General features: G+C 41.7%; 1 protein-coding gene and 1 long non-coding RNA gene across 6 annotated transcripts in view; one reads left to right on the top strand and one right to left on the bottom strand.

The window, feature by feature from the left end:
- Positions 1-25,838, bottom strand: part of SPTLC3 (serine palmitoyltransferase long chain base subunit 3) — a 138,222-nt gene that overhangs the window by 21,332 nt on the left and 91,052 nt on the right. For all 3 annotated transcript variants that reach the window (XM_067564674.1, XM_067564673.1, XM_067564671.1), the window contains 2 exons: positions 12,856-13,075; positions 9,601-9,727 (listed from right to left, as the gene is read on the bottom strand). In XM_067564674.1, coding sequence (XP_067420775.1) covers positions 9,601-9,727; positions 12,856-13,075 — 347 coding nt within the window. The remainder of the gene's footprint in view (positions 1-9,600; positions 9,728-12,855; positions 13,076-25,838) is intronic.
- LOC137164082 (uncharacterized) lies at positions 1,667-24,748 on the top strand. Of its 3 annotated transcripts, none has more exons than XR_010922920.1 (5): positions 1,667-1,784; positions 19,387-19,452; positions 21,318-21,453; positions 22,191-22,359; positions 24,253-24,748. It is a non-coding gene; the product is annotated as an uncharacterized lncRNA (long non-coding RNA). The 3 variants fall into 3 exon arrangements; XR_010922922.1 differs by having other exon boundaries at positions 21,318-21,435; XR_010922921.1 differs by lacking the exon at positions 22,191-22,359.

Consider the following 25,838-nt stretch of genomic DNA (forward strand, 5'->3'; position numbering starts at 1 on the left):
TTCCTGGTTCCCTCCTTGCTCTGGGATGAGAATAATCTGCACCATCCCCTGGCTATACGCAAGTCCATTTACTTCTCACTTGCTGGAACTCCTTTGCCAGCTGGCAAATTGAGGAGGCAAAGCCTACTCTTTGTCCCTGCTCACTTACTCCCCATCACATGTGTGTGTGTGTTGGGAGGCGGGGGAAACAGTGGTTCTGTGGAAGCTGCCATCCCACCTGTATTGCCACCTGGAATATGGGTAGTCAGTGCAAAGGGACATGGGTGCTTTATACCCTCTCACTGCCTTGAGTAAGCATGTAAGGCAGCTCACAGTTGAGCTCTCTGGGTACAAACATGCTCTCACTGGAATTCCTCAATGTTAGTGTTGAATTCAATAGTTTAGCAGTCTGAGGGCCAGATTCTTAGCTGGTGTAAATCACGGACTTCAATGGAACTATGCTGATTTACACCCGAAAAGGCTCTTATCCTGACTGCAAAACTATCCTCTCTCTCAAACAAAGTTCCTTTTACACTACCAAAGACATTTGTTTTTCACTTCTGAAAGCTTTAAACTAGCACAGAATTTAATGTGTCCAACTTCTGCATGACATTTTACCTTTGAATGTCTCATGAAGGTTTTTAACCTTGGAAATTCTTTATCAACGTATTGAAAAGAGGAACCAGCAACCTGTAGCCCTTAATGTCTATATCTCAGGTGTATGTTCACTGAATGAGGGTTATTTTTCCTGAACATGTTCCAGAGTGGATAATCCCACTGTCTGTACTTTTCCTTGGCATACAGTGAGCTATGCAAGACACAAATCCACCTGCTTTAATCTTCTCCAGCTGTTTTTACATGGGGACTTTTTAGATAATTAGTTATCCAATCAAACTTCTCATACCAGTGTCAGAATGTCTCTTCAATCTGTATTCCTGGGATACAGAGCTTCCCCCCTGCCCTCCTCTAGTAACAACTAGATAGTAAAAAGAAAACTTTAATAGACTGCAAAAAATTTTGTAAAACAATAGCTGTTCTTCTTCTCCCCTAAACAGTTACAGATGGACTGATTTTCTTTCCTTCTCTGTTCCACTATAGAAGTAACACATATGTACCTCCATGTGCATTAAATCACAAATAGAACATTGTAAAACCAGGGTGCCTAAAGGAAATGAGCTCTAAGATAATGATTCTGTATAAAAACAACTTTGTTATGGATTGGGGAGAAGCGAAGGCATTTTCTTCTACACTAACACCAACTACAAACCAAATGATTTAGACTAATACTCCTGCTAAATAAGTCTTCCAGGACTAGAGACAGACTAATTTTAACTGTGAACTGCTGTAAAACACTTTCCTCAGAAAAAGCAATGGTAATTTCAAACAAAGGACAAAGAAGAGGAGGAATTGTACAAAATGCTGTGGACTTTTTATTGGTCAGGTATGTATAGGCACTTACTGCATTATCAATATTTGTGTGCATCATGCAAACTAAAAGCATCTTGCATGAAAACAGGGAGAGAGCAACAAGCCCTTGCTGAGCATATTTACTACCCAACACAGGTGATTAATCACTAAACATGTCAGTCTCTCAGCTGAAAGCCAGCCAGCACACATTGCACTACATCTGTAACGTATTAGCTATTACTGAAATGCCAACGATCTAACTGCATTTAGGAAAGGCAAGTCTCTCTTGTGTTTCTTAAACTGATAACTCACTGCCAACTGGATTGATACGACAGCAGCAGCTTCTTCTGGACCCACCAAAGGGAATCTAAAGTTCTTCTATCTCTAGAAGGAAGAAGGTACCATTTAAAGACTACTGTGTCATGGAACTATGTGTTATTGCCTACTGTGAAAATGAGATTTTGCTTATTGAGCACCACATGGTGAACCCCTTGCTTTCACTGAATAATTCCTATTTCCTTGACTTCAGTACAACTACTTGAAGGAATAATTACACACCAGCGTGTGTGAAGGCCTTCAAAATCTGGCTCCAGAAGAATAACTGTGAGATTTATTTCTGTGTTTGTCTGTGGATCTCTTCCACCCCCCCCTTTCTCTAATGCTTAATTTGCGAATAAAGGGAAGACCATTATTGTGCATGGGATTATCAAAAGCACCCAGCATTGCTCTCTGTCCCAGTGGTGTAGCGAATGGGGGGAAGCAGATGTGACCACACACCCCTAGCAGTCATTAGGTGTATGCGTGGTGCCTTTCCAGGCCTGAAGAATGAGCCCGTCCCATGCTCACACTGCAGCAGTGGCTCCCGTCCCAGCTCTTTGCCTGGGCATTGCACCATGATGCATGAGGTTGCACAGGGCCCAAACCTAAGTGGAGCCATGACCCTGTGCACCAGGTTGCAATGCCTGGAGGAGGGAGCTGGGCCTAGCCCTGCAGGACAGGAGCCATGGCTGCCAAGTAAGTGCAGGGTAGGCTTGCTCTCCAGCTCACCACCAGTGACCCATCACCCCACAGTCCCAGTTGCACCACCTGGCTCTGCCACTGCTCTATTCCCATTGACGTCAATGGAAAAACTTCCACAGACTTCGACAGGAGCAGCAGTGCTGAGTGCTTTTGAAAAATTTTACTCTGTTAGCCTATTACACAAGTTCCCTGGCTTGTTAGAATGAACAGGCCATTATTCTCTATGGATGCAGGTGGTGCCATTGAAATCAGTGCAACTACGTTCTGTGATTGTTCTGATTCAGCTTCAGTAAGGGTGAAAGAATCTCGCCCGGTCTCATCATCTGCTGCTGAGAAAATGGCTATGGATGTAAGACCCTGATCCAGCCAAGCACATAATCATTTTAAGCACATGTGTAGTCTCATTGCCTTTACTCATAGGCTTAAAATTAAGCATGTCCTTAAATGTTCTGCTGGATCAGGACATAAGAGAAGGTATTGTATCTCATAATGAAAAGACAAGAAGAAAATCTGAGGGACCAATAAAGGAAAATTCCATAACAATTAGAAAATAATGTAGCTCATCATGGCTCTGGTCCTGCAAGCTGCTGTGAGTGGGTGGTGGGGCCTGCCCACAGAGAGGTCTTCTCTTTTACAAGAGACACTGACAAACATATTTAATGTTTTGTAAAGCTAAAGGCCAGGTTTTCAAAAGAGCTCAGCTCTCACCGAGAGCCATGGAAACTTAGCTGTGAGGTGCTGAACTCTTTTGAAAATTCACTTCTGACTACAAACTACTAGTCCATTTTAATTTTTCAGGCAGAGATAGAAAATGTGACATGGAGTTAAACCAGAGCATAAACAGCAAAAGTAATTTACATTTTAAAAATATCCTTTCTGTTTTAATGATCTCAGGTATTGTTTTCTAACATACAAAGGATAGTAGCTTCTTAAGAATATATTTTAAAATTTGACAGTGTCCCATAACTGCATATAAAAAAGGAATGCTACTTTATTGTTATGAATTGCCACATATTAATAGAAAAAATATAACTTTTTAAATGCTTTAATCTGCAAGTTACATCACTATATTTTCTTCATCATTATGGAAATTGCTTTTGTTTGCTAGCTGTCTTAAATCTGTACACTTAGTGGTTTTGTTTTTTACCCATCAAATTTAAGTGTAAAAATATGGTTGTGATATTCTCAATAAGAAAAAAAGGTCCAAGGTCACAGCTGGAAGGGGCTAGCATGGCGTTTTCAGACCTAATCTTAGTCGAGAAGCTATGTCAGTGCTTTACAGGCAAGTAAGCATAGTAAGAGGAATCATTAAAAACCAGACAAAGTCCAAGTATTCTGAGCTAAGTGCAGGTTCATCACAGAGATAAAACTGCTAAGGCAGCTGTTAAGTTTCCTGAGATTTTGCCAATGCTGTAATGAGAAGCCATGAAAAGAAGGTATAAAGAATATATATATATATATATATATATATATATATATATATATATATATATATATATATATATAAAAATCAAAATTATGAAGAGCTTACCAAGTCCCATATGAATGAAGAAGACTATATTTGAGATTAAAAGGCAATGTAAGCTTGAAAAGGATAAAATGACTTAAAAAAACCCAGAACAAAACAATGCAGACTAACCTATAGAACTCACAGCTTTGTTGTATTAGTGAGGAATATAGTAATAGCTGTGAAAGGTTCATATGGGGATTAGACCACTTGTATTTTATGAACAACTGTATTACATGAACTACAGTAGAACATTTGCAGTTACTCTGGCTAGGATAAAAATAGCAAGTGCTATTACTCCTCAAGCTTTAGTTCCAGAACTGACATATGGGCTCAAGGAGAAGTTTCCTCTTCTTCAACCAAGAATGCTATAAAACTGCACAAATGGCCAGATGTATCAGGAATTTTTTCACCATTTTCTGAATCCTCTGGCATAAGCCATTGTGGAGGTAGAATACTTAACTAGATGGACCATTAGTTAGAACCAATGTGGCATTTCCTGGTTTGGTTTGCTCAGTCAGCAGGAGAAAACAAGTAGAATGATGGGCTTGCAGTATTTACTCATGGATTCTGTAAAATTGTTACAGGCCATCTAGCGTACATAAATTAGTCAAGCTGTAACAGATACTGCTGAAATGATCATGAAATGATGCTTCATGGTTTCAGGACTCTATCACAAATACTGGGATAAGAGGTACCCAACAGTCTAGGTATTCATTTGTAGACACATTTTTGGGGACAACTTGTATTTCCTGCATTTCTTTTTAGTTTTATAATGTGGGAGTTTTTGATTGATAAAATGGAACATTCCACTACAAGTAAAACACACGTTTTGCCAGTGCATTCACAGGTATTTGTTAACTGTAGGAGAAATGGTGACACTCAGGAATCCTGGGTTCTGTTCCATGTTCTGAGGGGAGTGCACTTTAGTGTGTACAGACCCTTCTGCTCCTGTCCCACTCAACCCTGAAAGCTTCTACTCCTGCCCCTCTAATCTGTCCATGTCCCAGTTTTAGAACCCCCCCCAACCAGCAACTTCTGCTTAACCCCTGTTTTGCCCTTCATCCCATTCGCCTCCAACTCCATCACCTCACCTCAGCCCACTACCTTCCCACCAAACTCCAACTAGTTTCTACTGAGCATGTGAAATGGAGATGTTTTAGGGGCTCATATTTGGGTGGATTTTCACAGAGATGGCAAAAGGCACATCTTTGATACTAGAATGACCCCTGTCTAGTTTCAAGTCCTTGCTCCAAAGCAGGGATCTGCTTGAGCTACTCGGGGAAACCGTTATACACTTTTATGCCCATATTAAAAATTCTAACATTTCCTTAACTTTGTTCAGAGAAACAACTGAAACAACTTTTGTTGAAATATAACTAAGTAAATAAATTCAGCCATCAGCAGACACCTGGCATGCATGGAAAATTTCACTCTGAAAGGTTAAAGTCTGGCGAAGTAGAAAGAACTGAAAACAGGGGCTTATAATAGAAAGTGTTGGGCAATGTTGACTACAGATATCACTACCTGTTATGCCTATAATTATACAGCACCACTAGTTTACACATGCATCTACTCATACTCTTCAGCCATGCACCCAATATACTACAGGGAACAACCTGGAAGTTGCAAGGGCATGACTAAACAATCAAATAGGTCTTACCCTATCTGATTTCTATGTATCTATCATTCTAGGATTCAGTGAGAATCTGTAAGAATGGGATTAGTTTACTCATTTGCCACCAAGGCATTTCACTATCTCTTTGTTAAGTTAACACAGAATAACTCCCCAAGATGTATTTTCTTTCCTTTTCAAAATACTTAACACATGAGTTGGCAGCTTCCCTAGATATTTGTGGGTCAGAACATCTTCACCTACAGGAATATTTTGTGGGAGGGGAAATACTTTGTGGGAGAGAGTCCCCCAAATCATTCTGTAGGGTGAAGGAGTAGCTTTACCCACATACAATGAGTTCCATTCTCACAATCCAGCAGATCCTCAAGGAGAGGCCAACCCTCCTCACTGGCTCTGGGGGTTCCAGGTTCATCTCTACTCCATGGTAACACTGAATTCATTACAGCCTCCCTGTCAGGCGCCTCCTCTGCCATTGGGACCTACACTTACAGGGAGGGTTCCCCAGTGCAGAGGATCTGTGAAAAAGGTAATATGGCCTGAGGCCATGTTATCTTTTCAGGGTAATCTTCATGGGGCTGTTGGAAGATCCATCCCCAACCTGATCCATTTCTCATGAAGACCCCAACTCTTCACAGAATTTTCTGTGTGGTCCTTAATTTGAGATTGGGAAGAGAAACATGTATGGAGGTGGCTTGCCGAGAGATAAAATCCATATATAGAGGGTTTCTTCCACTTTTGGATCTAAGGATGCCATCTTGTCTGGGTTACGACTTTCCCATCCTGTAACATGTTGTCCCACAAGGATCATTCACAAATTAGCAGCTGTTATTTTATATTCTAGTAGTGCACAAGGGCCCCAGTCAAGATCAGGGCCCTGCTGTGCAAGGTGCGAAACAAAGCGTGCTTTCTCGGTCTCCTTTTACATTCTGAGCCACAGTCTCTGTTCCTGATGCCAAAGCAGCATCAAAGCCTAATGGCCTGATGTGCAATACATTTGTATTCAATATTACAAGGCAAATTAAAATAAATTGCCAGGACTTTAGTTGCAATTTATTTGCTATAGCATTTTCAACAGAGATAACTCAAGCAATTCAATTTATGTAAAAATACAAACATTGGGTCACTAAACTACACTGCAGCTGACGGAACTTTTTCTGAAACTCTAATCCTCCAACTCACTTGAGGGTGGACAGGTTTAAAGGCTCCCTCTTGAACCCAAGTCCCCTATCAGAGTGCATTAGACTGTGTGCAGAATCATGCTAGCTCAAAGTCGTATCTAAGCAGCTTTGAAAAGCTGAGTTTAGAAATGCTCTACAGATATAATGCTTTATGTACCGTATTTCTTAGGCCCTAAATACATAACTCTTGAAAAGGGTTGGTACAATATTGCCCTCTGTTGGTGAGTGTTTTTATAAAACTGATTCAGAGAATTCTATAATGTATCAGGACTGTTTGCATATATAGTAGGTAAAATACAGAGAGTACATTGGAATGAGTCTCTTATATCAGATAGTACATTGCTATTACTATCCCCATCCCTTACCTTTCAAATTGGAGAGTATAACAACAGTTTCCTTAATTGGTTTTGGATTATTTGACTAAAATATCATTTCCCCAGCCTCCAGGCATCACAATGGAGTGTTTCTAGATTCCAAGTAACCTGAATTTTTACTACTGCACTGAAGCGAATTTTGGGCCAGATTCTCCATTCCTTGTTTTCTGCACTGGCATCTTGCAAATGCTGGCCTGGGCCAGAGGATTCATTGGCCTCTGGTGCAAATCTAAGTAGTCCCAGGGATGCTCTGGCTTGCAACAGCCATTTATGGGCCATTACCTCACCCTAGTTTGCCCCTCAAACCAGGACTACGAGGGAGGGCCAGCAGGATGTCCTTAAGTAGCTGTCCACCAGGCAGGGAACCCTACTACAAGATGATTCTCTCTCTTTTGTGCTGCTGACCCAGCATAAATGAGCTGCTGTTCAGGACAGAATCTGGCTCTTAAGTGTAGGTTATACATAAAATTACAACATCCACATCATACTCCCTAAACACCTTTAGAAAATTAAAATGCACTAGGTACAACAACATAGGGCTAGGAGCTTGGATATACTTCAGTAACATACTGCAGTATTAGCGGATAGTTACAGAACACAGTTGTTCTACAGTTTACTCTATTTAATTTACATTAGACAGAGACTCTGCTCCTAAGCTACATTAAATAGATCACTTATCGGAGAAAGAATACAAATAAGGCTTATCCTCCATAAATGACATCAATATGTCTTTATTGCAGTTTCTCCGGAACATGGGGACAAGGCATGTTTGGAAACAAATTAACTTCAGGACACAACAATCTAGTTACAAACTGAAGTGTGACATTAGTGTCATAATTTTAGCAGTATCATCATTTACAGTGTCACACCTTGGTAGAAAGTCTATGGCATGCTTTTAACTGTTTGCTGTTTCAAACGTTTACATTCATTAAGAATCTCATACAGCAACCGTCTCTACTGAGACAGGACTGAGACATCACCTACAGTCCCCAGCTAAAATCTCTCCAATACATCATTAAAGATCTACAACCTATCCTAGCCGATGATCCATCTCTTGCTCAGGCAGTGGGCGACAGACCCATCCTGGCTTACAGACAGCCCCCCAACCTGAAGCAAATACTCACCAGCAACCATACACCCTACAAAAAATCCTACCCAGGAACCTATCCCTGCAACAAACCCCGTTGTCAGCTCTGCCCACACATCGTCTCTAATGACATCATCACTGGTCCTAACCACATCAATCACACCACGAGGGGCTCATTCACCTGCACATCTTCTAATGTAATATATGCCATCATGTGCCAGCAATGCCCCTCTGCCATGTACATTGGCCAAACTGGACTATCACTATGCACAAGGATAAATGGACACAAATCAGACATAAAAAATAACATCCATAAATCAGTGGGAGAACACTTCAATTTCCCAGGGCACACTGTCACTGACCTGAAAGTTGATGTACTTCTCAAAAAAAACCTCCAAAAACAGACTTCAAAGAAAAACTGCTGAGTTAGAAATGATCTGCAGACTTGACACATTCAAACTAGGTTTAAAGAGAGACTTGGAGTGGCTGTCTCACTACCAAAGGTAAATTACTTTGGTCACCCATTCTCACCTCCTACTCAATGGTCGTCATTAGGTCTTAAGTACCGGACTCCACCTCCCCCATTGTTCTCAATGCACCTGGATACCTATAAGATGCCTCTGTGTTACCTATTTTCTGTATTACTGCATCTGAAGAAGAGAGCTGAAGTCTCTCGAAAGCTTATGCCTGCAGATATTAAATTTGTTAGTCTTTAAAGTGCCACAGAACTCGTTGGTTTTTTTTTTTTTTGTTAAGACAGACTGAAACTCCACGAGCGGTCTCTAAGTAGTATTTTTATTGCAATACATACATGAGCATAACAAGATGATTAATGAGAGATACTCAACTTTAATTCTGAACTCATGCTGTGAAGTCAGACGTAACATTTTAAGAGTTTATATACTTTTCCTCTTTGTTTTTGGGAAGCAATGTAGTCTAGTGGCTAGAAAAGCTAATTGAGAGTAAGGACTCCAGAAGTGCACTTCCATCTCTGCCACTGTCTTGCTCTGTGACCTCAAACAAGTCACCTAACCACTGTGTGCCTCAGTTTACCCAACAGCAAAACAAATCTTCTTGCAGGAGTTTTGTGAAGCTTAGTTTGATAAAAAACACACAGGTGTGCAAAGATGGATATGACACAGTCAGGGGTGCTGGAACAATATTTATAGTGGGAGTGCTGAGAGCTATTGAACTAAACTGTAAACCCTGTATATAATGAAATCCACTTCAAGTCAAGGGGTTCCAGCACCTCTGCGGACAGTACAATGTGAATGACTGCATTTACACTGCAGCTTTTAACATACTTCTCTATTGCCTTGATGACCTTTGTTGTTGGAAGGTATTTTTTGCTCCCTTTCAGTAAATGCTAAGACTATAAATAAAATGTGTGCAGTTAGTAAAAAGTGTCTTACCTTGTGTTGTTCCATCTAGTCCCATGACACATTTCATTGCCCTAATGATTTGCTCGGCTACAGGTGGACACATAGATGTGGCATAAACAGCACTGTGGGAGTGAGTTCGTAAAAAATCCACAAGTTCCTTAAACAAGTGAAACAAAATATGGATTAATTTTGCGTTGTCAGGAGAGCAGAACTCCTTCCCAACTATTGCTAAAGGTGGAAACATACAGAGATCAAAGATATTTGACTAAGACGTTTCTCGACTGATTTATTTTCTTGATTGTTATTAAAAATCCATGGTGTGACGAAATACAGGTGATACTTTACAATATAAGCTATGCAACCAAAGCTGAAACAAAGCTATGAACTACAATGCTACTTTGCTTATATGAGAATCTTTACAGAAGAGGGGGAAAAACCAACCACATGTCTCACCAAGGGACCGATTAACAGCTGCATTTAAAATACTGTGTTGTCCCACCTTTCAGAAGAATAAATGTGATGTGCAAATGCTAAACAGTGCAGTTTCTCTTCCATTGGGTTTAGCAGAAGAAAAGAAACCACACCAGTGTTTGTAATCAATTTCACTATAGTCTTATTAGTTTGTCTTTAATATAAGGCTGAACCCTAGCTAACCAGTTCCATCAACATCCATTGCAACTCCCCATTGCCACATGCTCCCCACGTTAACACACTCCTTAATCCCTGTGACACATGCTTTTGCACAGGATGAAAATGAAAACAGGCTCCAGTCATGCAACTGGATCCACCAGCCTGAACCCCTGCACCTGTGCAGATCACTATTGACTTAATGGGAGTCAACGGGGCACGGGGATTTGTGCTAGTGGATCTGACTGCAATTCTTAGGCCCTGATGCAGTGATGCCTCCCTGCTACTTACCTGAGCCAAAAGACTTCATACAAATGAAAAATCATGGGGAGGGGGCCTAGTTACAGGACATAAAGGCTTTAGGCCTTGTGTACAACGGAAAGTTTTACCAGCTATACTGATTGACATTATACAGGTATAGTTTTACTGGCATAATCCCAAACTGGGCACTCTTGTTCCTGAATGAGTGACTTTTTTGGGTTTACCACTTCCCTAGCAATAGTAGATAAATTGAAAAAAGCCCTTCTTATACAGAAACAAGAGTGACTTCATGAGGGTATTACTATATTGGTTTGAATGGACACTGTAGGTATAAAAAGCAAGCAAGCAAACAAATCAAAAACAATCCCTTGGTCAGCCTCCCTGATGTTCCTGTGCAGACAATGCCTTAGATTTCAGAATCTGATGATTCACCCTTCCTAGTGGCATGTAATCCAAGGATGGCGGTAACTCAGAATTCTAACAAGGCTGTAGCTGGCTAAGCCCTTTAATACTAATTTCACAACCCTATTTACTTCAAAGAGCAGATAAATGCAGCTCCTTAGCTCTGAAATCAAAGAGAAAAGCATGGAAAGGAAGAATGAGACTAGTTTAACTTGGTACTGGTATGTTGTAAATTACAATAAATTCTTCTAAAGTAACATTGCTGTACCTCACTAGAAAGCGATTACTATGAAGAATATTAGCAACCTGTTCTTTCCTTTCTCTTTTTCCCTGCCCCATCAGCCGTTTGTTCTGTATTTGCACAGAGGTCCAGGTCCATGCCTGGGGTATCAGATGCTAGGGCAGTCCAAATATGAATAAAAATAATACAGAAACAAACTCTTGGACACCAAGAAATCATGGCTGGATACTAGCGGTAATTCACTTGTTTATATTTTAAAATTTTTGAATAGCAATGAAATTACGTTGTGTGCACAGCAATACATTTGACACAAGAAAAATCTACTACTAGTGCCACTAAACTCTTTAAACTGCACATCCTGAGAACTTAAAAACAGGCAGGGAATGAAGAGCATTTATGGTTCTTAACTCACTGATACAACACATGGCAAAAAGGAGCTAAAACTGGACATTTTCATGCCAGGCATTTTCTGTTATAAAAGCAACATTTTACCTAACCAAAAGATGAGGCTTCACATGAACAGAACAGCAGAGGTGGATTACTATGAGTAAAGGTAGGAGAGGATAAACCCCTCCCCCAACACTGATGATATTTTTGGGCACTTTAGGGACACATATATAGAAAACGTCCACTGGGTTTAATAATTGCCTAACCGGTGGATGGTGAGGGTCAGATTTTCAAAATGAGATCGTTGGTGGTGAACACCCAAATTTATGGGCCATATTCTGCTGTCAGTTACAGTGGTAAAAGACTGGGACAACCCCATTAAAGCCAGTAGAGTTGCCCCAGCTTTATGTCAATGTAACTGACAGCCGAATTTATTCCCTTAGAAGTGAATTATTATGTCTATTGGGGAAACTCCTAAACTGGTGTACAGTATCCTAGCTTTACTGAGGTCAATGGCACAATGACAATTTGCATCACCTGAGGATTGATCCAATTATTCTTGTGCACAGAAGTCAGAGAGCAAAAGTGACATATGCACACACCAACGAAGCTTTAGGTACAGGCTGGATTAAGATTAAGGCCTGTTTGAACACTTTGTCCTGAAAAAAAGGGAACCAAAGGAAAAGAATGGATGACTACCAGATTTCACAACTGTGTGCTCCACATGCCTTGTTGTGGGCTACCCGTTCAATTAAAATACATTCAGCTACACCTGTTGAGGTAGTTTTCCTTGAATACACAGGGCAACTGAGGGCACAATTGTTGACATTGCAAATAGTCCTTCAGTAAATTTCCCTCTTCACCACCCTCCAAAAATGTAAATATGACACTTCATAAACATTATCAGGGGATGAAATTGTGGCTTTAATCTCTGTGCAGCACCATGCACTTTTAGCATGTTATTTAACAAATGTTCTAAACTAAAATAATAAGCAACCTACGTGCAAATCTTTACATCAAAGTATATTTAGCCAACCAAAGAGCTGGCTGAATGTCCTCAAGACAACAAACAGCAGCATTATTTATAAAGCCCTCCAACCAGGTTTGGGACAAAAGTACCAATAGCACAGCAAATTACATAATATTAATAGCAAACAAAAATAAGAAAGTTGAATATTTTACCCATCCCAACATATAGAATATGTGAACAGCTCAATCATGCATTTGGGATTCAAAGAAGAACGGTGCATTCTTTACTATAACACTACTATATAGCAGATTATATGGAAAGGTGTCTACATATGCCATACACAGACACGATGCCATTTATTTTGGTGTAAAACAGATACAAAAAGTTTTCTATTTACCTTCTTGCCAGCTATGTATCCTCCAGCTGCTCCAAAGCTTTTAGTGAATGTACCCATCAATACATCGACATCTTCAGGGTCCATTCCAAAATATTCCACGACTCCCCGGCCGGTTGGTCCCACAGCACCAATGCTGTGAGCTTCATCCAAGTAGAGGTAGGCTTTGTATCTCTTCTTCAAAGTGACTATCTCTGGCAGGCGCACAATGGAACCTTCCATGCTAGAGACCGAGAATTGCTAATTAATTTTTTAATCCTGGTCCCTTTAAATATTAGCACTATGGTACACAATATGGATAACATGGTTACCCTGATATCACAGCAGGCCTCTTTAAAGCTCAGATCAAATTCATAGCTCAGAGAAAAACTGGGAAGTCTTTATACCCATTGCTGAGCAGACAGTCACTGACATGACTAGTCCTAGTGACTTCCTTGGTCTTTGGCAAGTTATCAGTCCTACCTCTGCATCCAGAAAAGAGAAAGGAAGCATTCAAACGACATGTTAGACTTTATCCAGAGTAGTGTATATAATACATTACAAATGCTCCACAAAGATTCTTTGCAGCTCTGGATCACATTCTGGCCCCACTTATGTCCTATATGCCACTCTGACAACATTTACAGTTTGTAAAAGCAACAGATCCAGGCAGAATTACCCCAGTGAAGGAGAAGTCTAGGGTAGCACAAGTGGGAATCAGGGGCAGAATTTCTATATATGGGCTTCAAAGCAGCCAACAGGTGGGTGTTGGGACGCTCCCTAACTTAGAACAGCCTTGGCCCTTGGAGCAGGAAGAATCTAGGAGGCACAAAGGTGGCTTAAAGTCATCGTTGACCCTCTGCTCCTGTTGTGTGGCTTTCAGGGGATGCCACACACAATCTAGCAATGCACAGGAAAAGATCTCTACATATTTTATGTTTTTTTTTCCCCATAGTACAAGAGAAGGATTCAATATTCCGTGCTGATGCACTAACTTCATCTTGAAATTCCTAGGGACAAAAGGATAAGAAACCCCGTGCACTCTCGGATGGGTGATCTGCAGGATACACACTGCAAGATGAACTCCCCAGGAAACAAATTAGAAAACCACTTTAATGCAAGGCAGTTTAGTTATCCATACCTTTGCTGTGGACACTATTATGCCTTGAAAACCTGGGTGAGATTACTAAGGAAGCTTATCACTAGATACCTTCAGATATACTCTCAACAGTTTATTTTTACAGAGAGTTAAACTTGTTCTCTTGCACTAGATGTGGTGAGGGAAAAAATGTCTGAAAGTGCTAACATATTTCATACCAAAAGCAAGGTGCTTTGTGCCAAGCAAAACCTACATTCTGTGGGTAGGCCCCCTGCTCAGGTGGGTCAAATTGGAAATCTTGAGGCAGCGCCAGCTAAATTGAAAAATGGAGCCTGTTCCTGAATTGAATGTGCAAATGAGTAATACAGTCAGTTCAGCCTCCCGGCATTATTTATCTCCATATCAGTTTCAAACTGTTTTATGCTGTCCTCACAGATTTTAGTATTTGCAACATGTAGCTGCATTGTACAAATTATCAGGGAGAAGCTGGAGGTTTGGCAGTCGAATAGGGGACAACAAAGCATTTGGCACAGGAGAGGCTTTTCATGATTTTGGCCTCTTTTCTTTCCTTCTCTCTCACGGGCAGGGTTGTAGGTTACTTGGAAGTTTTGGAAGGACTAACCCCTGCTTCCTAAATCTCATGAACTCTTGACAATGAGGAGCCTTCCCAATACCCGACACTACATCCAAACAATGGCAATGTGACAGTATTTTCATATAGCCCATGTTGATCAATGGGGGCAGATTATACCGCTGTCTGAGTTATTGTTTCCGGGTGTCTGCAGACTCTGGCAGACACTCTTCATTTGTTTACATTTGGAAATTTATCTTCATAGCTATTAAGGCAAACATCTTAATTTAAAGGCAGAAAATTTAGATTCCACTGCACAATTCTCTAGCAAATTATGTGATTACCGAATTCCCAGAATACACAGAGCTTGATTAAATTCCCACTCCTGATATATGACTGCCAGGAGGTTTTAAATGGGAAAGGAATTGGATGGAATTATTTTCATACAGTATGGCTGAATGATGTAAATAGGAGTTAATTGTTTTTCATCTAAACAGGTTAGTGAAACAAAGAACTTTTATTTATTTTGTGGTGTGAACTTAGTTCTCTTGAAAGATGCTGGTTTATTTAAATCCTGGGAAGGTGGCCAGAGCCCACCAGAACAACGAAAGGACCAACCCCTCTGAGCAACCAACAGTCAACCAACAGTTCATCTACAGAATGGACAGAACACAGGCAGCTTTACTGCAGGTTTCCCTGAGTGCTGCCCTGCTAATGAGTCTCAACCCTCCCGGGGTGGGACCAGCACTAGAGACAAGAGACCATTTTGGTTTCTGTGCCCATTCAGTCCTGGACCTCTCTGCTGACCTTTGGTGATTGTGGAAGAGGGCTCGTGATGCGGACACCTCTTTACTTAGAACTAGACTGAGACCCAACTCATTTGATGTTGGCCATCGAGCAGCCCAAGTGGAAGATAAAACTTTCAGTAAATATTACCCTGGGCAGGATTTAAACCAGGGACCTAGAGTTGAAACTAAATTTACCTGTGTGTTTCATTTTGGTAGTGTCATTCTTGCAAAACTAGCAGGGCATTTCACAGCTCTGGAGGTTTGTAAGAAGGGGTGTACCAAAGTTTTAACATTTTTTGGATGTGTGGGTGGGGAGAGGGTTAAATTATGTCGTTATGGCCTGACAAAGGGGTCGCATAGAGCTGTGCCATCCACTGAGGAATTCAGGAAAGGATTGTGCATCAGGGGGCATAATCCCTCCCTGAGGAGCCCAGTGTGCGTGAGGCCTGTGCAGATTACACCATTCATTTAGGATGGTGCAGGCTGCTCCTCCTCCCTCCGCTGGGCGCCTCCTCCTCTGTGAGGTGATGTGGAGTGACTGGATGAGGCCTTAGTTCTGCTTCCTTCCTGTTCCCTTTGGGGCACTGTGTGCCTCAGAAGAGTTCAAGGACTGCAGCAGTGACAGGCCCTCGCTTAGGCTGCGCGATGTCGTTGGGGAAGCAATTTGTGCACCCCAGTTTCACGCACCCCTATCAGGGGCTTTAACCAGAATCTGGCCCCAAATTAATCTATGAAACAGAGTGATAATGATGTCAGGGAAACGTGATTGGGTACAGAAGTCTAATATCGCTGCATTAGTGCCTCAAACCCAGCCCGACTGGAATTCGTCAGAGTTCAGACCTGCCCTGGTGGAGTTCTGTGTGGTCCTTTCAGCCTACAGCTTCTGAGGTGATTTTCCCTCACACAGTATTCTGTCTCCAACCCTAAGCTGTTCCCTTCTCAGTGCATCATAAGGCCAGTGAACAACTCAAAAACAACTATGAACTGTTTACAACACTGATGTCCCCTGACGCAGTTACAACAATTCAGATCTGTACTGCAGACAGGATCTGAACTGTGTTCTGTACTAGAGCTAAAGCTTCAGGTACATACAGGGTTTTAGCTCTGCTACACAACTTGGGGACAACATGATTGTGTCCCATTTTCTCTACAAGTCTAACGAGACAAAAATGTTGTAAAGAGGTCCCCTGGCAAGGTGTGCACAGGACACAAACAATGTAGTTTCCGAGTCACTGAATTTAGGTCTTGATTCAATTCCCATCATAGTTAATGGGATTCTTTCAATTAGCTTCAATGAGCTTTGGATTAGATCCTTGGAGATGGAAGACACATATCACTGTAGGTCAACTATTCCTCCCTCTCTGCCAGTGCAGGCTTGTTTCATATAGCACACTAACAGCATTTTATCCAGTTTCATTTTAAAATTCTCAGGCAACTGGGCTTCTATCATTTTTCTTGGTAGAATGAGGCATTTTCCATAGCCTCATTCATTGCACTGTCAAGAAGATTGATTTTACTGATATTCAGACAGCCATTTCCCCTTTCTTAATTTCATCACACAACTCCTAGATATGCCAGCATGTAATACCCTTCCAATCTCTAAAGACTTATTCTAACCCTTCCAATATTTGAAGACTTATCATATCCCTTTCCTTAGTCATTGCTCAGATTACATATAAATCTTTTCTTATAAATCAATCCCTCTGTCCCCTTGATCATTTCTGTCATGGGTCTTTAAACTCCTTCCCTCTGATCTGACACATAACTAGATACACACAGTGTATTCATGTTGATCTTGTTCTTCCAAAATACACACATTAAATCTTAATCTTTGCTTTTAGCATTATTTTCTTTGGTAAACTTTGTCACAGTGGCATTTAGAAGGCTTGAGACAGACGTCTCTATTTTGTGGTTTATTTGACTTTTTAAACTGTTGCTGTAAATTACCGTACTTTGAAATGTTAGGAAGCAGCCACTGATTGATTAACCCTTTTTGCTGGTCTCTGGCCAGTGACTTAAAATGTTGCCCGTTTGGACAAAGGGACTGGCAATCACCTAATAGCAGGATATAAAAATTGCCCCGCTAGTCTGCCTTGGGTACTGGCACTGAATCCCAAAAAACCTCAAGTATACATGAAAATGCACTGGACAGTGGCCAAGCATTAGAGAACCATCCACTGAGTTGTAAGGAAATATGACCAAGTCAAATTGAAATGAAAATGGAAAAAAGTTTGATGAAAAACCTTCTGTTTTGACCGCTATATGTTGCCCCTCACTTCTTGCCTTGGGCCTTGGCCCATCTGACTCATAAGTAAATATGTTACTAGGTAGCACAAATCTACCAGAAACTGAGCAAGAATGCAATAATTGACGGATCCTGAATCAAAAACAGTAGAAGCCAAGGAAAACACTAGCTAGAATTTAAATGATAAAGACATGATTTAACAAGTCAGTTTAATTTCTGCCATGGACACTGCCAAAACTTGTTCATGCTTTTGTACTAAGGATTGATAGCCATGTGGTCTCTCTCAGCTTGGAATGAATATGGAATACATTTACTTTCAAACTAGTCCAAGTTAAAAGTCAGCATTCATTAATAGTTATATTTACCTGTGCTGAGCTTTCCTTTTCCGAATGTTAAATAAATTTTAGAAACAAATGGTTTCTCGCTGTTTACTTGACATCCAGCTTGGGTCCTTGACAAACTATGGGCCAAATTCTGCCTTCACTTACCCCCATGCAAATTCAATGGGCCATGATTTTTCAACACCCATGTTAGCTCGCAATAGTTCTTTTCAAGTTTTTCCAGTCTTGTAAGTTAAGATTCATGTGCAGTGTAGCTGAGGAAGATAATTCTTTAACATGCCCTTAACATACCAGTAGGTTTGCAGGAGTGTAAATGAAGGCAGAATTTGACCCTTAATTTTGATCTCATTAATGTCATAAAGTGGAAAGTTGCATCCATGGAAAAAGATGCCAAGCCAAAGTTGTAAATCAAAATACTTTAACTTGCACGATGGATCTGATCAAGTGATTTTAATTCTATTCAATAGTTATCAATGATGCTCCATTTCTTTAGAAACCCACTTAAGAATGCAGCATATGACTATAGCCAGAAGGACACTTTAAAGAATTCTCCTCTCCTCCTTAAAAAGGACTAACTCTAGTCGACACAGGTGTTGGAAAAAGCTTACTGCTACATCAAAACCAGAGTCCAACAAGGAAAAGGGTCAGAAGGAGAGGAACCAGCGGCTCATGCACATATAAAACGAAATTCTAATGTCTTCCCCCTTCCTTCATTTTGTGTTTAAAATGTTATTGCCAACATACTGGGTTTGTTTTGGTCTACTAATCTGTCCCTACCAGTGTTGAATATTTGGAGATTACTTATCTGTAATTGGAGGTACGTTGACATGTGTGGTCCCTATCTGTATTCCACATGTAGCTATTCATGCACACCATGATTCTGAGTCTAAAGGTTTTTAGTAAGCAGCATCTGTTGGTCTGTAGAAGCACAGTTGTTTTCCTCATGCTCTGACCCGGGGCTATAAAAAGGGCAGTGCGGGCCAATACCTCTCCAATTCCTATTCTTACCTGAAATCTGGTCAAGATCCTCAGCAAAGGGGATGGAGGGTGGGAAGTGGAATACAGATAAAGACCACACATCTTGAAGAACCTCCAGTTACAGGTAAATAACCTCTATTTCTTCTCCAAGTGATGGTTCCTATTTGTATTCCACACATGGGAGATGAGTAAACTGTATTCAAACAAGAGGTGGGTATGAGGATACAGCTGGCATGGATGTCTGTAACGTTGCCATCCCCACAGTTGTATCTGCAGTAGAAGTCTAGACCAATGCATTAAGTCTTGTAAAGGTGTATATGGAGCTCCGGGTGGCCGCCCTACACATATCTAATAAGGGTACGTCTCTCAGAGATGCTGCAGAGGTTGGTGGGAATGTGAGCTAATTAGTAACAAAGGATGATGCAGCCTGGTATCCATTTAGAGAGTCTCTGAGCAGACAGAGCTTAATCCCTTGATCATTCTGCTAGGATGATGAAAAGTTTAGGTCTTTTTCCTATTGTTTTGTTTTCTAGATAAAACGTCCAGAGAGTGAAGCTGTCTCTTCTCATCAGAGGCATAAGGTTTTGGAAAAAATATTGGTAAGTGAATGGTTTGATTTATGTGAAACTCCGACATTATTTTAGGGATGGATTTTGGGTGGAGATGAAGAGAGATCGCTTTAGGAAAGATGGTATATGGCACATCTGCCATGAGTGCTCCCAGCTTGCTCACCTCCTGTGACGGGGACTGGGAAGGCAACTTTATCGAGAGATGGGACATAGTACAGGTTGCTAATGGTTTGAAAGGAGGTTTGGTGAGAAGTGAAAGGATGAGATTGAGATCCCATTGTGATGTTGGTCTCACCACTGGTGGGAAAGTTCTAAATAGTCCTTTTAGGAATCTTTTCATCACAGGGTGAATAAAGATAGTATGGTTCTCAGCTGGGTGATGAAAGGTGCTGATTGTTGCAAGATGGACCCATAGGGAACTGATAGAAAGGCTTGATATCTTAAGGGCAAGTAGGTATTCTAGAATAACACAAATCCTAGAGGACTCTGGAGATAACGAAGAGGAAAAATGTTCCCATGTGGCTAAATAGCACTTCCTGTTAAATCCTTTCATGCTTTGGTTGAGAATGGATTGAACTGCCATTGAATATGTGTGCTCTATGTCTCATGCCCATCCAAATACCAGGTCTTGGGTTGTAGTGGTCCTGGGTTGGGATGTCTGATTGTATCATGGTGTTGTGTCGGCAGATCTAGAAATAGTTGGATGTTGGTGGGTGCATGGGCTGAAATCCTCAGGAGGTTTCAGAATCAGCTGGGAGTGATGAGGATGACCTGAGCCCTGTTGTGACAGATCTTTCACAGAATTTGTGGTATTAGTGGGATGAGAGGGAAGGCATACCTGAGGTGATCTATCCAGGTAGCAACAGGGCATTGCCCTTCAGGTTGCAGCCATAGCTGCTCTGGAGCAGCATGGGGTAGTTACTTGTTCCTTTGCAAGGCGAAGAGATCCCAAGATGGTGTTCCCCACTCAGTGATGATCTCATTCAGAACAGAATTGCAACTCTCCCATTCATGGTTCATGGAAAAGTGTCTGTTGAGACTGTCTGCTAAGTAGTTGTGTGCATTTGGTAGGTATATTGCAGAGAGGGTTATGTGGTTTGTGATACACCAATTCCAGAGGATGACTGTCGCTACACTCGGCAGGAGGGGGGATCTTGTTCCCCCTGTTTGTGTATTTAGAAGACAGTGTCATATTGTTTGACATTACCTGGATATGTCTGGATTAGAGGAGTGGAAGGAATTTGTTGCGGGCTCTAAGGAGTGCCCTTAATTCCAGTAAGTTGATATGGATCCTGACCTCCCAAGGGGTCCAAGTGCCTTCTGCAGTGTAGATTGTCCATATGGACTCCCCAGCTTAAGAGAGAAACACCTGTGATGATAGTTGCCTTAGATGTGGGTTGAGCAAGAGAACTCCCACTTGAACTTTCTCTTGATTTGTCCACCAGGTAAGGGGGGCTGTAACTTTGGCTGGAATTGCTACTCTAGTATTGAGGTTGTCTTTGTCTGCTGAGTAGATGGACTGAAGCCAGGTTTGTAGGCAGTGGAGATGAAGCCTGGTGACTGGTGTTACATGGGTGCACAAAGCAATGTGGCTTAGGAGGGAAAAACAGGTTCTGAGTGTAGTCCAAGATGTGAGGGCAATCTGTTTTATCAGATCACTCATGGTGTGGAAGCTCTCCAACAGGAAAGAGGCTCTTGCTGTAGTTGAGTCCAGGGTCACTCCTGTGAAATCTATCGAACTTGTGAGAGTCAACATGGACTTTTTGTGGCTGACACAGATTCCCAGGGAAAATAGTAGATGGAGCAGGAACAGGGTTGCCAACTGGAATTCCCCGCTGAATCTGCCTGTCTGGAGCTATTTGAAAAGACAATAAACCTGTGTTTTCTCATCCAAGCAACTACCACTGAAAGAACTTTTGCAGAGATCCTGGGTGCCATTGCTAGTCCAAATGGGACTCTGAATTGGAAGTGGTCTCTCCCAACGAGGAACATGAGGATTCTCCAGGGGCACAGGTGAAAGTCCATGTGAAAGTAAGCGTCTTTCATGATGAGAGCCACTAACTATGTGCCTTCTTCCAGAGAGGAAATTATTGATGCCAATTGGTGCAGAATTTTAGTTTTTGGATGAATACATTTAGTTGGTGCAGGTCATGAATTGGTCTCCATTCACCAGACTTCTTGGAGACCAAGACATACGGGGAGTAGAACCCCTTCCTTTGATGTTGCAGTGGCATCCATTCTATAGCCCCTTTCTGGAGGAGAGACTTTACCTCTTGATGAAGTTTCTCCTTGTGAGAGTGGTCTCTGACAAGGCACTAGGAAGGAGGATTGTGGTGGGGAGAGGAGATAAACACAATTGTGTAGTTGTGGTGGATGATCTCTACTTCCTATTTGTCTGTTGTTATTGCCCACCAGTTGTGAGCAAAGTGGGTAAGGTGGTTACCAAAGTTTGAGGGTGGGGAATGAGGCATGGCATCAACTTTGGTATGCATTCCTGCAGCATACCATTGAAAGAACCCCTTGGATGGTGGGTGGAGCTGGGTGGCTGTCGCAGAGATGGTAGAAGCCGTGTATCTTTTCTTTGAACACTGTCTTTTGTGGGTGGGTTCTTAAGGGTACTGGTGATAGAATGCCTGAGGTGGCGGTCTGGGCCTGTAGGTTTGCTTTTGATGTTTCCTCTTCAGAGCTTGCGGGGTAAATGCCCAGTGAATGGAATGTTGTCCTAGAGTATTTGAGAATTCAGAAACTCATCGGTCTTTTCATTAAAGAGATTAGACTCATCAAAGGGAAGGTCCTTGACGGTATTCTGGACTTTCCTGGGGAAGCCCAAAAATTGCCACCATGATTTGTTCCTCATGGCTACAGCAAGAGATATCTTGGCCATCAGCCTGCCTTCATCAACAAGGGCTTGGAACTGTGCACTGTCTTCCTGTGGAGGTTTGTCTTTAAAGTTTAGACATTTTGAATAATTCAAGAAATCATATTTTGCTATCTGGACCTGGTAGTTAGCAATTCTGAATTGGAGACTTGCTGATGAAAATGTTTTCCTTCCCAAAAGGTCAAGGCATTTAGCGCCCTTTATGTGCTGGCTACTTAGTGCATTTAGTTCTACCAGTTTGGGTAGTAGTAGAGTGCTGTGTCCTGGACCTTCCTATAGTCGCTTGTGCCATGAAAGAGTTGGGTGCTGGATGAGTGAATAAAAACTGTACCCCGTTAGTTGGCACAAAATATAATTTTTCAGCCCTTTTCAGGGTGCGGACACAGGAGGCGGGGATATGTCACATAGATCTGGCAAGTTCCAAAATGACCTGATTGATTGGCTCTTCTAGGATAGTCCAGAGGGCTGGATGATGTCCAGTAGATCATGCGGGGTGTCCTGGACATCCTCAACAGGTATCTGGAGCTTGGTGGCTACCCTCTGTAACAGCTCCTGGTACTACCTGTGGTTGTCAGGCAAGGAGGGGGGGATGATGGACCAACTGCTTCCTCAGGTGAGGAGAATGACACACCCGTCTGAACTGGCAGAACCAGTGGATCCAGCTCAGCTTTTTCCTCCATAAACTCGACTGGAGCTGGTTGGTATCAGCTGGGAAAAGAGGGTTGATGTGATTCTTGCACAGATCCAGTACATCTATTATACGGATCCCATAGGGTCCCAATTAGGCCAGTTAGAAGAATTGACCAATGGGGGAAAACCCCAAGGCAACAGTCCCTTGAGTAGCCATATCCTGACAAGGTAGATGGTTCCAATGTCTCCTCTGGGTTCTGTCTGGGCTTGTTTCCCTGAGGTGTGATGGGGGGAAAGACTTGTCTGGAGCCTCAGGTTTGTTTGAAAATAATATACTCCTGCTGTATTGGCAGTGCTATCAGTACTGGTGGAAGGATGAGCCAAATTGTGGACATAGTAGGGGAGGATCCTCTTCTTCTCAAGGTGATTTTTTGGATATAGGGATGTATCTAAGGAGGACTGGGCCTGACAACAGAGAAGATTTTGTGTAGGATAGTGTGAATATAAGATTTCAGTTTTTCCTGGGATTTGGGAAGCCCCTGAGAAGGGGACCGGTAGATCCAGGGCATTCAAAGGCGCATTTCGAGAATCCCACATGGAGTATGTTGGAACCATTGAATGGGGTCCCAGTGTGGAGCTCTCAGATGGGGCTGGTTGGCACTGTTCCTTTGGTCTGTGAGATGAAGCTGGAACCAGTACCTTTGGATCTTTCTTAATTTGAGCTTTGCCTTCTTGAATGGCAGGTTTATGTGGTCCTAACTCCTTAGGACCCATGTGCAAGGACTCACCCAACTTGAACCAAGGTGGGGAGAAATCCTTTTTCTTAGAGGCAGATCTGGATGGGGATCTGTCTTTATGCCTATGGTCATGTCCCCTACTCTCATAAGAGGGTTTATTACGCATAAGGGTTTTAGCTTCTACTCCAGATCTTGTGCTTGGAGGGGTGCTCCTTGCAGTCTGAGGCCACGGTACAAGGGGGTCTCCCCAGCCTTGATCTGAATGGGGCCTGATAGCCTACTCCATCAAGAGCTTCAGCAGGTGGAGCGCTTATTTCTCATGAGTTTGGAAAGGGAAAGAAAAGCAGATACCGCCCTTGGTGAGGCAATAAAGGCAATGCTGGTGTTTTTTGCTGATGAAGAAGGAACAGGGACAGGAGACACAGTTCTTGTACCCTGGGACTCTTGGCATAGTTCCTCTTCACATGGAGAAGCTTCCTGGGGCAGGGAGAACTAAGCTAACTATACTAATTATAAAACAACAGTAGAATATTTAGTCTAAACTACAAAAATATTACTAAAAATATTTACAAATTGTATTTACAGATATTAAAGTAGGAAGATTTAAGTGGATGCAGAGAATTCTTACTCAGGCCATGAAGTGGTAAGAAGGAACTTAAGAGACATCCATTTGCTTTGACCTTTTTATCCTTGCTTCAGAGCATGAGGAGAACAGCTGCGCATGTGCGGACCAATGGACCCATCTTATTAAAAATCTCCAGACTCAGGCAATGTTTACCTATGTGTGCAATACACATAGGGACCATCACTCAGAGAAGAACCAGTGCTTCATGGGCAGGTCAGCTCTCATCCAATATTGCATCAGCCAGTTGTGCAATGATACATCATGGTGGCAGTGTGGTAGGGATTCCTTCTTGATCCAGTACAGAACTGGTTTGCCATCTAAAGCATGAGCTTCGATTTCTTATTTGCCTACTTATATAATAAAGATTTTAAAACTAGCTGATGTTTGGACTAGTCTCTGATGAGGTGCTGTAAGAGAGCTGGGTATTATTACTACTCTTATTGTATGCTTTTTGCTTGCACAGTTACAAAGGCTACTAGTGGAAATAAAATGGCCCAACACTTTTAAAAAAACAAAACGAGAGATCCCAGATACAATATTTGACTCCATGTCCTTCTATGCTGACTTTCTTTAACAACCACTTAACAGGTGCCACACTGAGGCTGGGATTTTTAATGGAGACTAAGGGAGATAGGTGCCCAAATCCCACTGAAAGTCAATAGCTGTTAAGGTTAAGTTAGGGTGCCTAACTTCTGTAGGCCCCTTTGAAAGTCCACACCCACAAAAAATAATCGGAGCTTTTGAATCAAACTCTCTCTCTGAAGTTTTACATGCCATTATTTTGCAAACAAGAGAAAGGCACATGGCTCTTCTGCTTTCTTCAAAAAGAAAATTCTCTTTGAATACTAGTTGTAGATCTAAGGAAAACTATGCTCAGTGTCCTATAAAATTGGAGATTGATTAAGTGACAAATGCCAGAGCAAGTTGACATTGTGGGTCTGTGTAACTGCTCACTTTAATCAATGCATCCATGTCACAAATCTACCTTCACTTTCCCTTGTTGGTCCACAACCAAAGTAAAGGATCTAAAAACTAAACAAAGTATAGCAGCTAAAGTGTTTTCTGTAGCCATATGACTAGCAGGAGAATTTGTCATTAAAATGTTGGTGGTCCACTTAATTTCTGCATGATCAAAGTCCTTAAAACTTAACTTTTTTTTAGTTGCACCCAGCTATGTTTATTTGCAGCTTTGTTCTGTTTATTCTGGCTAAAGGGAGATATTTAGCCTGCTTTGGATCAGCTGGCCTGTTGTTAAACTGTTCATTCCTGAATGACTGGTGTTTAGATGAGGGCTAACTTGTTCGCTGCAGCAGCTGGCACAATTTATACAAAAAGAACGTGCTGATGACTATGAAGATATGATGACATGAAATAGAAAAGGCATTATTAGAGCGGTACAAGTAACTGACTTTTATTTGCTTGCAGATCTGAAAAATCAAAAAAATCATTTTGGGTCAACTTGAAACTGAAATTTTTCAGATGTTCTGGCAAACTGAAATGTCAAAAAATGTGTTTCATGGTGGTTTGGCATTTTTAACTGTTTTTC

This window comes from Emydura macquarii, unplaced genomic scaffold, assembly GCF_026122565.2.
Source record: "Emydura macquarii macquarii isolate MOO-44397 ecotype Brisbane River unplaced genomic scaffold, CSIRO-AGI_Emac_v2 contig_2676, whole genome shotgun sequence".
NCBI lineage: Eukaryota > Metazoa > Chordata > Testudines > Chelidae > Emydura > Emydura macquarii.